This window comes from Perca flavescens, chromosome 14, assembly GCF_004354835.1.
Source record: "Perca flavescens isolate YP-PL-M2 chromosome 14, PFLA_1.0, whole genome shotgun sequence".
Classification (NCBI taxonomy): domain Eukaryota; kingdom Metazoa; phylum Chordata; class Actinopteri; order Perciformes; family Percidae; genus Perca; species Perca flavescens.
The window spans coordinates 29,854,288-29,870,656 of NC_041344.1; the positions used below are offsets into that span (position 1 = coordinate 29,854,288).

General features: G+C 40.9%; 1 protein-coding gene across 1 annotated transcript; it reads right to left on the reverse strand.

Moving 5' to 3' along the window:
- Positions 1-331: 331 nt before the first annotated feature.
- On the reverse strand, positions 332-12,815 carry LOC114567789 (ankyrin repeat and MYND domain-containing protein 2). The gene is made up of 10 exons (XM_028596895.1): positions 12,749-12,815; positions 11,609-11,673; positions 10,693-10,831; positions 10,415-10,513; positions 10,148-10,308; positions 7,076-7,290; positions 3,978-4,113; positions 3,729-3,857; positions 3,512-3,635; positions 332-486 (listed from the first exon to the last, which is right to left on the reverse strand). Exons 1-10 carry the CDS (start codon positions 12,813-12,815, stop codon positions 332-334), a joined length of 1,290 nt encoding a protein of 429 aa, XP_028452696.1.
- Between the last annotated feature and the right edge of the window lie 3,554 nt (positions 12,816-16,369).

Genomic DNA, 16,369 nt, shown 5'->3' on the forward strand with positions numbered 1-16,369 from the left:
TACTGAGTACCTGTTCCAGCCAGAAAAGGCTAGAATTACCAACATCAGACTTCACTTTATGCCTCTCTTATTTACAAATCAGACCAAAAGGGTGTTTGCTGAAATCAACTTACAGGATTTCCAATACCTCACCATTTTGCAGCTTCCAGTATGTAAAATAACCTCAAGCAGCTGCTTTTGTGTTACTGATTATCTGAAACTACACGGTGTGGTGTTAAATATATAAAGACGATGTACCCTGCTGACATGGTTTCTGTTTCGCCTCACCTCTCCATACATAACATTTGTAAAAATTTCCAAAAAAGAGATGAGTCAGCATCATTCAGGAGCCTCAGTCTTGGGTGCAGGACGGTCCCTGAGCAGAGGTGGAAGGACCAGCCAGGAGCTGTGCAGGGCAGCCTCCGGCAGCAGCCACCTGCTCCTCTGCCCGCAGACACAGCTGCTGCAGAAAGTTGGCTGTCTCCATAACCAGGTTGCTCTCATCATCTACAGGGAGCAGAAATACACAGTAGTTATCTGTCTGTCTGTTGCGTTGGGCTGGGCGATATGGCCTAAAAATAATATTCTCCGACCAGGGACGGACTGACAATCTATGCGTTCTGGAAAAGTCCAGAATTCCAAAACACACAGATTGTCTGGTCGGAGAATCTAAAATAAAAAAAATCTAAGAAAAGCGATATTAACAGCCAACAGCAGGGGGCACTAATACGATCACTTACTGTATGCTACGTTAATTTGAAACATTAAACGCATTAGAAATAAATTGCGTTGTATATGAGAGGTAGTAGTGAGCTCACTTTTGCTGCTAGGATAAAGACTATGGTATTGAAATAAACGGGAAAACATCAGGCATGCATTGGTACCACTCTAAACGTGCTAAAAAACAGGGAGAGGGTGCTAAATAATTCACCAAATGTAAGCAAGTTTAACCAAAAAATCCTAGCTTGCACTTTCTGTCTCAGAGTGAAGTTTTTCCTTGTCTTTCATATTTGCGTTTACTATTGTGGAACTGGCAAAGACCTGGTGGTTAGTTGTGAAAGCTTCACAGACAACATTGATAGGGCCTAGTCATTTTCATCATTTCACAGCCTTAATATGAATCAAAAGTGTAATATGACATTGACAAAATGTTAAATTCAATGCTAATTCTTTAACACAAAGCAACACATATTATATCAATAATAGCTAATAACCTGTCTTTGAAATCATTTGTTTATTCAGGTTGAAGATAGTTGCAGCACAAAAGATGACAGGGACAGTGCAGGGATATGCCAGGATGTCCCAGGATGCTCTACATCACAATATTTCAAGTCAGATAGTCACAGCCTGGAAGAATTTTTTGCTTACCACCCTCAGCAAAAGCCTAAACACCTGTCTCTACAGAGAGTGTTTAGTTGTAAAGATGGTACCAACCGCAAATGGCTAATAAACACAACCCCAATTATCATCATTGGTTTTGAGATGTTACTTGCTGTGAATACCTTGTCTGATAGGCTACAGTATTGTGGCATAGTATCAGGACTTCCTGGCTAGTGTCTGTCGCGCACGGCTAGGGGCGAATGGCCAGATGATGGGCCTATTTGGGAGAAAGTCCAGTGCTGTTTTTTTAGCCCCAGTCCGTCCCTGTCTCCGACTATATATAGCAATGCAAAATGTATATGTATCTTCATATTTTTAAATCTCTCAAGGATTTTATGCTCAATTTTACCCTTTGATGCATACAATCACACGAGTATGAAGATTCTAGTAGTCTAGTCCCTGCAACCTACTGTATGTAAATAAGTAAGTGACGTTTATTTCTGGAGCACACTTAAACTAGCCTGACAAGCCAGACCCACATCAAGATGTTGGGTCTGGGAACTCACCATTGGCAGGCTCAATCCGAGGGGCGGGATAAACAGTTGTCTTTCAAATTCCCTCTGCACTCCTAGCCAACCAGAGCAACACTAGTTGATAGATTCAACTTTTGCCGTATCTGGTCGGCAAAACTCTGAACACATCTTCCTTTTTTTAAGAATGACTTCAGTGCTTAACTCCGAGTCTTCCAGAGTCTCGGCCAAAGCCGATTCCAAAGACCGCTGTTCACCAGCAGCAGCGGCCATCTTCTTTGTTTTCAAGTAGCAGGGAATTCACGCGGAACCGTCGCAACTCTGGTGTCCTTATGTTATGCCCGCCCACCGATTCTCTACATGATGTGATTGGCCTGACCAGAATTTGGTTTTTCCAGTTCGCAAGCCAACGGAGAGTTGCTAGACGGACCCTGGCTGCAAATTACATTTTCTGCCGCTAGGGTGCGTCTAGATTTCTAGGCTACACTTAAACAACTTAAGCTGACCAAAGTGCTGTAAAAAAACGCACTTAGGTACCGTATAAAAGGACATTAAAATGTAAACATAAAAGTAGAAGGAAAACACATGAAGATCATCCCAACGACAACAACAAGCAGCAATTCACAGATACTGAATTATAGACATTTATTACAGATTGAGAGATTAGAGAGTAAAAATGTGTCTTTAGCCTAGATTTAAAAACAGAAATTGAGAGAGAACACCTGCTATGTAAAGGCAGCAGGTTCCACAGTTGTGGAGCAACTGCAAAGGCTCTGTCAGCTTTTAGTTTGAGTCGAGATCGGGGGACATAGAGAGGAGAGATTTGTCCTCAGATAAAACAAACGGCGAGGCTGAGTGGCATTGAATAAGATCCGTAATATAAGATGGTGCCTGGTCATTGAGAGCCTTGAAGGCAATCAGCAGGGTCTTGAACTGGATTCTGAAGTGGACAGGGAGCCAGTAAAGGGACGGACAATCTGTGCATTCTGGACTTTTCCAGAACACATAGATTGTCAGTCCGTCCCTGGTCGGAGAATATTATTTTTAGGCCATATCGCACTGGGGTGATGTGCTCACATTTTTTAGTACCAGTCAGCATCCTTGCAGCTGCACTATGGACCATCTGAAGGCAACCTAATGAAGGGGAAGGCCTAAATAAAGGGAGCTTCAATAGTCCAGCCTGGATGTAATGAAGGCATGAATTACCTTTTCTAGGAAGCAGCCTTTAATTAATTTGTTTATCATTGGTATTGGGTGGTTATTTCCATTTCTATACAGATCACTGTGTGTAAACTTAGATAGCCTTTGAGAGGCTTTCTTGAATTTATATGTGAGGTAATCTTACCAGACCCCCCAAGGCAGACAGAGACACTAGATTGTCATAGGTGCTGAAGGGATTAGCCAAATGAGCCAGCCACAGATTGGATCAGATCGTATTGTTAGATAGCCTGTCTGGGATTTCCTGAGTTCTATTCACTTTTTGCTGTCACTCAGAATCCTTGATTAGCCCAGCCCAATACCTTTTGCTTCAATCTACCCATGATTGTTAATCTGGTTTAGAGATTTCATGACTGCTATGAAATTCCCTCTATGTATTCATCCAAAGCTTAAGTAAATATTGTTTTCTTCAATTTAAATCCTGAGTGAAGTATTCTTTAAAAAAAAGAATTCTTCTACCTCACCTTTCAGTTCTTTAAACTTCGGAGCATCCTTCTCCAGATCGGCATCCTGCTCCTGCAGAGACCTGCACATCTTTTTGTGGGTGAACCAGTGGAGCTTTTGGCACGTCACACTGCAGTAAGTCACCTAAGACAAATAAAAGACAATGACCTGGACGTAATTCAACATTGAAATTTCTCATGACATGACTGAATTACATTACAGAAGACTTTGACTTACTGCTTTACAAAGGGAGCACCTCTTTTGTGCTCCCCTCTCCCCACATGTAGCACAGTAGTCAGCATCTACAATCGCCATCTGACCTGTTACGGCCTGGTTCAACACTGAGAACGCTGTTGGTTCATTGCCCTAAAAATAAGATATAAGTGTGTCTTAAAGTTACAACAACATTATCCCTCATTGATCCTTTTTGCTAAAAATGATATCCTATATACTACACTTCAGTTCTCTGATATGTTCTTCACTTACAATCTCTACTGGTGCAATGCTCCTCACCAGCTGCTGAAGGAGCGTGGCCTCACAATAAGGAAACTTCCTGATACAGTCCCGAATGAACTTCTCTTGGTACTGTGGGAAGCCATCGCTGTCTCTCCCCTTCAGCAGGCTGGGACGCAGGTCACGGATAACAAAAAAAGACATAACATCTCTTAAAGCTTTAAATTCCAAGTTTGCTCTCAATGGTTTTTCCTGTACCATTGTACAGGGTGTGTTGTTCCTAGTGGTTCCTTCCTTTATTATTTGTTGTAGATATTTTGGGTCCCGAGAGGATGAACCTCTGCATTATTAAGCTTCCATCCTCAGACCAACATTTCACATCTCACATTCTAATGTGCAGATTACCATCAAAGTAACAGAGTAACACAGTCAGCAGTTGCAACACCAGCAGTAGCTGTGACACAGAGCTCAAGGAGGATATCACGGTGTTCTACATCTGAGCTTACAAGCTAACCAGGTGAACACATGTTCACATGTACTGCATGGGGGAGAGAGACCACAGTATGGCACGGTGGAAGACTGAGAGATACCAGTCTATCTGAGAGATTGCAGTTCTCACAGATGCAGTTTGTTTATTAATATAAGATAATCCTTTATTGATCCCCAGAGGGGAAATTCCAGTGTTGCCACAGCGCAAGACAGAAATGAGAATAAGAAAATAAGAAAAATAAAGTAAAATAAAATGGATGTTAAAAGAGTAAAATTAAATGAAGTACACAAGAACAATGAAAGACAAGTTACAAGGTAAGAGAAAAGTTAAAGTGACATGGTATATGATTAATTGCAGCGAGTCTAGAATAGAATAAACAGCATATACCACAAATATAATGCAGTATATGACTTGGTGACCGGTAGTGTAGTATGAGCTGTAACATATAGTATAAGTGCAATGTAACAGTAATAATAATAGAATACTACTACTACTACTACTACTACTACTACTACTACTACTACAATAGCATAATAACATAATAGAAATAGGTATAGCAGTATAATGAAATTCATTGTAAATAAAATAATTTGATATGTAAGTCTAGTTTAATATATAAAGATATATCAACTATAGCAAAGAAACTAAATGAATCAGTCCAACAGAGGGAGTGGTGAGAGCGTCTGGAGTGTGCCAGACAATCCAAAGTGACAGCAAACAGAGCTCAGAAGGGAACCTAAAAATTTAAATAGAAAACACAAGAACCTAAATCACACACATCAACTAAGTCAAAAGCACCATGTGATTGGCAGCCATGCCCCTGGTCATGGAAAATGGCAGTGTCTAGCCAAAGATGTGACCTGCTATATGTGTGCAGGAAAAGGACAGTCCAGTAAACTGTGCAAATCAGCAAAAGCAATGCATGTAGCAGAACTAGCAAGAACTGGCATGGCATGTCATTTGGGTATGATTATAATTAAACACATTTTCGTTGATACTTGGTAAGCGCCTCCCTAGGAAGGTTTTTTAGGCACATTTAGCTGTGAGAAGGCCTCAGGAATACACAGGACTAGGTGGAGGGATTATATCTCCACCCTGGCCTGGGAACGTCTAAGGATCCCCCAGTCAGAGCTGGTTAATGTGGCTCGGAAATGGGAAATTTGGGGTTCCCTGCTGGAGCTGCTGCCCCCCGCGACCCGACCCCGGATATGTGGATGACGATGGAATGGATTGTTGGTACCTGTCTCAGATCAATCTGAAGCAGGTACTACTACTATAAAATACTACTACTAAAGTTTCTGCTAAGATTATCGTTCAGCACACGTTTTCCATTAACCCAATTATTCCCACGCTGGATGACTTTCCCTTTCCCGAAAGTAAAGTATGTTGATGCCTGCCAGGTTTCAGGTGTAAATGTGGACAGAGATTAGTTCTGAAAACTGTGCTGAAATGCTCTTGATGACAGATATTGGTAGTAATGCCTTATGTGGCTTTCACACCGCTGAACGGTAAATCGCACACTCCAGTCATTTCAACAAGGGGAAGGTGGCAGTTGCATGTGAACGTGCACAGATTCTGCTCTGCCAGAGTTCAACACGCTGAACTTCTGGCGGTAACCAGCGAGTGGCAGGAGCCGCTTTTAAAAACTCTTTGCTCTTTTGAGAAACACTCTTGCAGGTAGGCAACTGTCAGTAGTCTATAGAGTTTTTGTGAAAAGAGACTAGCCTATACCACCCAGCACGATTTCAAACCATTAATTTAATTTTTGAAATGTGCTAGTTCACTCACATAACCTGTGAGATCCCGGTAGTCCAAGAGTGCACTACACCTGAACCCTTGTTCCTGTCACCCTATCAGACATCAGAGCATCAAAATGATCCCAATGATAGAATAATAAATAAATCTCAGCAGAAGATATTCCCAACACATCATCATAATACACAACAGAAAATGCATGGTGTCTCAGCATTATTATGAATCAGATAAGGCAATTCTGAAAAATGCTTCAATAGTACCCTTAAAGGCAACCATGCTACAACACCAACTCCCACTATGGTTTTGGTATTTATCATGATTACTGTAGCTGAGTGTTGGACTGCTATGGGTTTCCTCCAACCCGGTCTCACGCCAGGTCGTGAAATAGTCACGTTATTTTGATTTATTAATTTGTGTACAGGTCACGATTTTTTACGTTTATTTTGTGTACACGCCACGAATTTTGAACGTGTACAGGTCACGATTTTCAAACCTGCTCTGGGGGGACGCAACAACGGGTAAAATGAGGCGCCACACGCCGGCCACAACAACAGGACGGACCGCCACATGTGGGACGCGCATACCCTCATATGATGAGGGTATGAAGAGGGTGGCTTGGTTTGATCGACAGAACATGACCATATCAAGATAAGAGGAGAGAGAGTCATAAGATGGGATGCCAAGACTATACAAAAGTGTGCAATGGTCAAAAAGAGAAAGGACCGAGCCCTTAATAGCAATCCACATATTGATATAAACACTATTATGCCGGTAACTTGATGCTGATCTACCCATCAGCTGTAATCAGTGAAAGCAACTATAAAATAAAATGAGTTCTGGGAGTGCTGCTGCTCCTGTATTCAGAGGACACACTCAGAAGCCTCACCTCTTAACAAGTGCGTCCAGATTGTCATCTTGTTTGTGTAGGAAGGCCAGGCATTTCTGCAGCACACAGCTGATGTAATGCATCTTCATGGCCAGGACCTCATTTATGTCTTCCTGCTTCACACACTGCTCACACAGCATGTCCATCACCTGGTAACACTTCTCCAGGGCGGTCATGTCCACCAGCACAGGGTGCTCCTTCACCAGCAGGACTATCTGACAGATTGGACAGGTGGTTAGACAAAACATTTCTGGACGGAATAATGTCATTGATTGAGACAGGGAGGACAGTACATAAGCAGATCACCAAGTTCATAAGCATTCATCCTCTGGTAACCAAGGATATGTGCACTGTAAAAAAGTACAGACCCATTTAGTTATGTCCACTTATTTCTTATTTTTAACTGAACAAGCTTATACAAGTTTTGGATTTTGAACACAACTTTATGAGCTTTTGAAAGTTAAACTTGCATGTATTCATTGGGTCAACTATTTACATTTTTTTATCAGATATGTATGTGTTGATTGAACTTGGGTATGTTGTATGTAAGTTATCAGTTGAAAAAAAAAGTGCATGTTGCAACAAAAATGGTTGACTTGTGATTTTAAAATAACCTGTCTTGACGGCATAGTTAAAGCATGGACACAATAAATTAATTATACACCGCAGATAAGTGATGTAGCCTATGCAAATTTCTACTATAATATAACACGTGTTGTGGCAAACAAGAAAGCATTAGTACCTGTCAAAGGCTTGTGAATTGTGAATTTGGCATTTCACTTTCTTCTCAAATTGAAATGTACTTGAAAAGTACTTTTCAAAAGTAAAATGTTTAGCTCCGCCCACATTTAGCCCAACCCCAATCTACGTATTGCAGTCAGGTGCAATTGGTTCATTGGCTGGTCAATTCACATGATGCAAGGCGGTAAATAGAGTTGTGTTAAAATTTGCTGAAAAGTTTGCAATTTGTTCAAAATACAAATGTAACTTTATGAATTCTGTTTATTAATGTGTGCTTAGAATGTAGTGTTTTGTTGCCTGGTAATAGTCATTGTTGTGCTGGTTTACATTTGTAACCATGAGTTAAGTGACTGTTATGTTTGATAAGAAGAGCTGGAGTATTGCAGCATTAGACTCTGAGCAGTAATAGGCTTCCTTCAGCCATTAATCTGCAGTGTGTCCCAAGTGACAAAAGATCGGTGGATTTAGAGGGACTCCTATTTCGCACAGGGCATTGGGGCAGCTGCACCCAAGCACCCACACTATCTCTGCTATAAATGTGGTTATGTTATTATAACTTTAAACTGTGAGTTGTAATAAAGTAGAAAAGTATGTCTGTTATACTAAGCAAGTAAGGTTTCTTGCATTATTAAAGAAAGAAAATTATTTATTTTAACTTAAAGTATGAAGTTAAAACCAAGTAATACAAAGTTAAATCAACTAAAATAACAATTTTAACAAAACTAGAACACTGTAGTTACATCAACCTCATTAACTTTAATTTCTAAGTTGAAACAAAAGCAGTCTTCAAGTTGAGTGAACTTTGATTTTCAAGGCTGAAGGTGAACTTGCATTTCCAAGTTAAACTAACATGAAATTTATTACAGTGTGTGATCTTTTAGTAAAAACATTAGTCTGCTTAAGTTGAAAGTATAAGTTCAATTGCTGCCTTAAAAACATGAGTACACCTAACTTGAAAAGACAATTGGTATGAACACAGTTAGTTGAAAAATGTGGGTTTTTTTTGTTTGACAAAAGGAAGCAAGTTTCCTTGAATATACAATGTAAGATAGATGGTTGTTTTAACTCACAGTATCAAGTTCTAACAATAAATGATCATTAATTAAACATATTCTATAATCTAACTTTGTGGGTTGAAACTACACTATTCTTGATGTTGGCTTTACTCACATTTTTAAGGCAGCAATTCAACTTAAATTTTTAAGTAGAACCACCCTGGTAATTTTTACAGCGTGTACCACGTTATTGCAATCCATCCAGTAGTTGTAGAGAAATTTTAAACTAAATAAAAATAGCAACCTCATGGTGATGCTAAGGGAAAACTCAGGGATCAGTAGGCTTTATCCTCTGGGGAACACAAATCCATCCAGAGTTGTAGAGAAATTGCCATCCATTCTAGTTGAGCTGTTTTTATATTCTCTTTAACAAATGTTTTAATTGTTTTAACTGCTCTTCAATATTTTATGTAGGCACTTTGAATTGCTCTGTTGCTGAAATGTGCTTCTATCCATAAATTGCAGGAGTGTGTGTGTGTGTGTGTGTGTGTGTTATGCGCATATCTCTAGAACCATTAGTCCGATGGATTTCAACCTTGACAGGTGTCTTGCTACGGGCACAAGCAAGTGCAGTGCCAAGTTTGATATTGTTTGGATTAGAATTGTAAAAGATATCATTAAATATATAGGTAAAAGAAGCATACATTGGTTTTTGCCGCTCTAGCCGCTGGCCCCTCTCACACTGCACAGAGAGGGTCGAAGAAAGCAGCGGAGCTTTGGCAACTAAAATGTGAAATACACCTCAGACCCACAAAAATGTGCAAAATAGCACTACTTTGGACTGTCTTGTCTTTATTCTGACTTGAATAAACAAACAATTCCCGAATTTAAGGACGTTTCAAAATCCCACACATGCAAAGCACAACCAGCTACAGACAACAAGTGGCAGACAGAGTGTGATGCCACTTATCTTTAAACACTGCTGTCAGTATTACATATTGCACCTTTAACTTCTACCAAAGTCCTTTTCTGGTAAGATGCTTGTTACTCAAGTTTTGCTTTTTTTAATGGTAAATTTTGTGGATTTTGTGGGTTTGTATGAATTAAGTATTACGGTCACTGTTCACGAGCTAAGAACTCAGAACTGAAGCTGAATAAAGTGATGGCTATCTTCTTTCCGAAGGGAGTTTTCCCTTTTGGACATGGATATGGAAGGTCCCCAGAGGTTGCATCCTAATGACACATTTCATCGAGTGCCACCAGCACGTCAAAGTGTTCACATGTACCGTGCATGTACAGTCACCTGCAGTAAACTTGTTATGGGAGCGGGCCTCACCTTGACCGGGTTCAGGTTGGTGGTCATGATGACCTTATGTAGGGGTCCTGCCAGCCGGGGGGGGAGCCGGGGCTCCTTCTCCAGCCCCTGTGGTTTGGTGTAGTACTCCAGCTTCGCCCGCGAGAAGAAGTTGGTGATCACCGTGACACAGTCGTGCTGGCCTGGAAGGAGAGTGTCCAGGTTAAGATGATAAGAGATGCACCCCCTCCCCCCAACACACACACACACACACACACACACAGTCAGCATAGTGTGAGCCTGTCTCACCCACAAACGCTGCCATCTGAGCAGCAGTACGACCCACAGAGTTCACCATCTCCGTCTCTGCTCCTGCGTCCAGCATCATGGACGTGATGTCTGTCTTCCCTGGAGCATGCGGGTCAGTCATTTTCTTTTTAGAAATATAACACTACATTGCACCAACAATTCTTTTTCTAAACTAAAATGACAAAGAATGTTAGTGTAACCACATTTAAATTCATCTAAACTTCAAGAGAACCGTAGATAAAGGTAAAAAGCGGAGTGACACACACACACAGGTGTACCTGACAGGCCAGCGAACATGAGAGCAGTGTATCCATATTCATGCTGGTTGCAGTTGACATCAGCCCCATGCTGCAGCAGCAGACGGCATATGTCGGCCTTGCCCTTATAGGCTGCATGCATCAGGGGAGTCATGCCATACTTCAGAAACACAGGAGAGAGGCAACATTACATGAGCAGTTAGTTTATATATTTGCAAAGAAGCAAGCCAGGTATTTACTCAAAGCAGCATTAATCCAGGTGTTTGATCCCAACAAGCTGAAAATACAACATTGATATATTATTATCACCTTATAAAGTTGATATGGCGTACACATCAGCCAACACAGAGCAACATGAGCAACATGCTCATTCATCAGGAGTTTTGTTTGTGTCCACCTGATGAATGTCAGTCCAATATTCTCTCTCTTTTAGCTCTGCTTTGGTCTCCAGCAGCTCCGCACAGTAACCGCTTCCTGTGTATGCTTTCCAAGTGTATGTGTGTGTGTGTGTGTGTGTGTGTGTGTGTGTGTGTGTGTGTGTGTGTGTGTGTGTGTGTGTGTGTGTGTGTGTGTGTGTGTGTGTGTGTGTGTGTGTGTGTGTGTGTGTGTGTGTGTGTGTGTGTGTGTGTGTGTGTGTGTGTGTGTGTGTGTGTGTGTGTGTGTGTGTGCCGCCTCAGCTGATCCTGACACTCAGACAGTCTGGAGTGGCGTGATGCTATTATCACAGCTCTCAACCATATGGCTCCATCACAATGAATAACATATGTTACCGTGACATAACTGACATTGTGGGTGAGTTCATTTTGTAACATGAGCCTCCTGTAATTCCGTATCACTTTGAGCACCACAAACCAGAACATGAGAGTGAAGCAGGGCTGTGGTAGAGTTTCTCAACCTTGGGCTGGGGCCCACACAGGGTTACTTCAAATGACCGTACCTCGTCCAAACAGTTGACTCGTACTTCTTTGCTAGCGAGCAGCTGGGCAGCTTCCTGTACATCACCTGCAGACCAAAGCAGACACAGTCAGAATGTGGGCAGCAACACAGAGTGCACAAAGGATGGATGTCTAAATGAACTTACATCAACACAATTCATACATGTATACATACATATATATATATATATATATATATATATACACACTATCTAACAAAAGTGAGGACACCCCTCACATCTTAGTAAATATTTCATTTTATCTTTTAACGGGACAACACTAGAAGAAATTACACTTTGCTACAATGTAAAGTATTAGGTGCACAGCTTGTATAACAGTGTAAATGTGCTGTCCCCTCAAAATAACTCAACACACAGCCATTAATGTCTAAACCGCTTGCAACAAAAGTCAGTACACCCCTTTGTTAAATTCCCATAGAGGCAGGCAGATTTTTATTTTTAAAGGTCAGTTATTTCATGGATCCAGTATACTATGCATCCTGATAAAGTTCCCTTGGCCTTTGGAATTAAAATAGCCCCACATCATCACATACCCTTCACCATACCTAGAGATTGGTATACTTTCCATAAAATCATCTCTAAATGCAAATCAAACCAGCTATTAGGCTAACGGACATAAAACCATGCCAATCTCTAGGTATGGTGAAGGATATGTGATGATGTGGGGATATTTTAATTCCAATGGAAAAGGGAATTTTATCAGGATGCATAGTATGCTGGATCCAAATAACTGGCCTTTAAAAATAAAAATCTGCCTGCCTCTATGGGAATTTAACATAGGGGTGTACTGACTTATGCCCCCTGTATGTTAAGGAAGAACATTTATTTTTTTTACGATACATTATTCATTCACAAAGAAAATTGGTGTCTTTAAATATCAGATTTTTCCTCATTTTTTTAATTAAGGCATTAAGATCAATTTCCAAAAGATGATTTTTTTTCCCTCTTTTTAATCAACTTTAGCATGGGTATCCTAATTTTTTCACATGACTGTATTTTGAGGGGACAGCACATTTAATACTTAAATGAAATATTTACTAAAATGTGAAGGGTCTACTCACTTTTGTGAGATACTGTATATATATATAAAGCGTGTAAAGTGTGTAAGAGAGCAGTGCTCACCGGTGGCGATCAGCTGCAGGATCTTCCTCTCCGACGCTGACAGATCTCCTCTCTGAGGGGCAGCCATGCTCTCCAGTCACCTCTGCTCTCCTCTCACAGTTAGAGTCTACAGGTAGACTGGTACACTGCAGTGGACACAACCCTGGAACATACCACTGTCCCACACACAGGGGGGGACTGATCTGCGGGATGAAATAGTAGTCAATTATCTAATGATTATCTAATCAAGATGATACTGCAAGATGGAAGGATATAGAAAAGACTTTGATTACAGACGTCTATTTTAGTGTTTTAGTGTTTAGTGTGAATATTATGGTTATTATTTCATCTTGTCTTAATTTTTCTAATGGAGGGGTGATAAAGAGCGGGGGGTTCTGTGTGGGGGGGATTCATGTTGTGAGATGTATGTTCTGTGTTGTTTTTCAACTAATAAAAACTGTTAATCATAAAAAAAACAGACTTCAATGTTTCCCGGAACTCAAAACTCCTATGGTGCGATTTTGATGCTACCAAACGATCACCTCCCATTAGCATTCCATTGACTCCCATTCATTTTGATGCTACCAAATGATCACCTCCCATTAGCATTCCATTGACTCCCATTCATTTTGATGCTACCAAATGATCACCTCACATTAGAATTCCATTGACTCCCATTCATTTTGGCGTCACTTTGACAGCAAATAACTTTACATCTGAAGCGTTTAAAGACTCTATTTGGCCGTTGTTTATTTCTAAAGAAACAGGACAATGTATAAAAGGCTCCATTACCTCGTATCTCACGTTATGGCTCGGTAGCAGAAGATTTTGTAAAAATAGGTTAACGATTATGTCATAACCACGCAACTTACTGTCGCACAGTAGAGGAATTACCACATAGTACAGGAGAAGCTCGCAGGCAGTTTCGACTTAAGTTTAATAACTAATGTTAACTAGCATTTTAGTTAGCAATAATTAGCCTGTGCCCATGTTATCTCCTTACATATACCTACGCTCTCTGTCTCTGTAAGATTGGGAATGATTGAGATTTCTCTTGGCACAGCTACCAGAAGACTTCCAACTTTCAGACACGTTGCTCACGTCACATTTACTTTGTCTCTCTCAGTTGGAGGCTGCTCAGTAACGCTCAGCACTCACCAGAAAAGTGACTTCTAATATCCTTCACTGGTCTCCGTCCAGAGACACGGGATCTGTTGGTCCAGTTTATATACTGTCGATGGGTTCACCGTCTGATGGTCAGAGGACGTTCAGACAGCTTTGGTGGCGGCAGCAGAAACCCACACCCAGACAGGAAAACATAGGTTACATATTAGAGGAATGTCTCCTCGCTACTCCCTTGAACCGGAAGTTGTTCGGGCCCTCCTTCGTGAGGAGCCCGGATGGAAGAGCGAGGATAAAGGATGGAGGAGGGATCTCAGAGGAGCTATGAGCGAGGATACAGAGAGGAGGGGAGGAGGGAAAGCAAGTGGAGGAAACACGGATGGACAGATGGAAGGAAGCTGAGACGTACCAATGGACTTTTTATGTTAAGCACATGGCTACTAACATCACACAGCGACTCCACTTCCTGTTGGTTCTCAGGAGAGAGCAACCTGCAGGAGAGGCTGCTGCTGTCCATCCACAGCGTGGAGGAACTGTTCAGCAGAACATCCTGCCCTGGACCACCATCTGTGACCCCTGCTTCCCTCTGGTGGACACTTCATGTCCATCCAGTCACAGACAGACTCCGACTCAGCCGTATCCAGAGCCATACACTGACACTACCATACTCACACTACAGTCCATATTTATTGGCAACAGTTTAACCTGTATATTACCTCATATTACCTGTTTTTTACCTGTATATTATCTGTATTTTACCTGTATACAGGGCCACTTACAGGTTAAATCAATAATTTTTATTCCCATTTTTAATTCGTCTTTGATATATGTGAATATGTGTGTGAATGGACCATCACGATTGGTTCTACTCTGTGCAATGACAATAAAGGAAGCCTCTTCTCTCCCATATGTTTTACAGCTCTGGGTGATAAGACAATTTCAGGCTGTTGCTCATGATGTCCCAACTAGCTGATGTCACAGATATCACACTGTCACCTGCCCCAACACTGTGTGTGTGTGTGTGTGTGTGTGTGTGTGTGTGTGTGTGTGTGTGTGTGTGTGTGTGTGTGTGTGTGTTTCAGAGGAAATAACAGTACTTCTGTATAGCTAATCAGCTCTGAAGTCCGTCCCTCACTGAGTCATATTCTGAGCAGGCGTCAAGTTAAAGCAGATGATCACACTAACACCGGCATTTCATAATAAGAGCATGTCATTTCCCTAAATAACCGAGACAAACTTTGTGCCAGTGTTTAAATCCATTTCATTTCACTGAAGAAGGATTCTTAGTAAGCATTTTTTTTTTTATTGAACTAAGGAGTGGTTGATAGATCTGCCCCATGTCTCTGCATACATTTAGACTTTAGAATGAAATATGTGTCTTGCTGTGACTGCTGAGTGGCTGGATACTGCCTTGGTGCAGTTGTATTATAGTTAGGTAGATTCCTGGATCATCGGTTGGGTGGACAGTGCTGAGGTAAGGAGGACAGCAGCACAGACTCTTTGAAAGATGTCACCAAACCATTTCTATAAATGTTCCTGGGTGATGTCAGCCTTGACAGGATCAATGACCTGTCTTGTGAAGGCTACAGGCCATCTCAAACCCTTTATCATGCAGGCTACTGAGAACACATGTCACATCCAAAGCAAACAGAAGCAAGTGTTGTAACTGAGTTATCATCTTTTCTACAGGCTGTTACTGGATCCTTTTTTTGTTGCTTTAACAGCGTTTAAAAGTTAATTGTATTCAGATCAACTGATGTGCCATTATAAAGAGAAACACTTTTTTTTCTAAAGACACAAGTTGTCATGTTCTTGACACACTTTTATTTATTTTGCCTCTATTTTATTATTGTGTTTTTTTTTGTTTTATTTTCTGCAAGTTTCGATTTGATGTGAAAAATGAAAATGTGTGTGGGAATCATTACACTTAACCAAGTTAAGTAAACCAAATGATGTGAACTCTAAAACTCTTCCACATATTTAGCAGAGGCTTCAATAGTTCTTTACAGGAAACATACTGTAAAATGATCATACAGTGAGTGGAAGGCCTTCCCACGCTGAAGGTCTGATTCTGGTTTCAAAGCCTTGTCCGAGCAGTAATACAACCGTGGTGGATGAATACTCATACTCATAACTCATTTATTCACTTTATTTATATTTGTTTATCTTTGAAAGTAGTCAAAACTAAATATATACAGAGTCTAAAACTAGGTTTAAGCAGCTTATAAAAAGCTAGAGAATGTACAGTGTAGACAGCCAGCCAGCCTAATGGTAGCCACAGCCCTGTCTGCCATCCTACTGAAGTCAAGCTAAAACTGTCCCATGATGACAAGCCTTTATTTTACACTATCCAAGGTTCCTCTGCAAGGTTTTATGGGGTCTGGCAGCCCTTTTTATCTTACTTGAATCTTCATTGGCCAGTATAATATAATCAGTACTATTATGTTTATTATCCCCCCCCCCCCCCTTTTTTTGCTTTAGGGATGTGTATGTTGATATGTGTATAAATATGTAGATCTA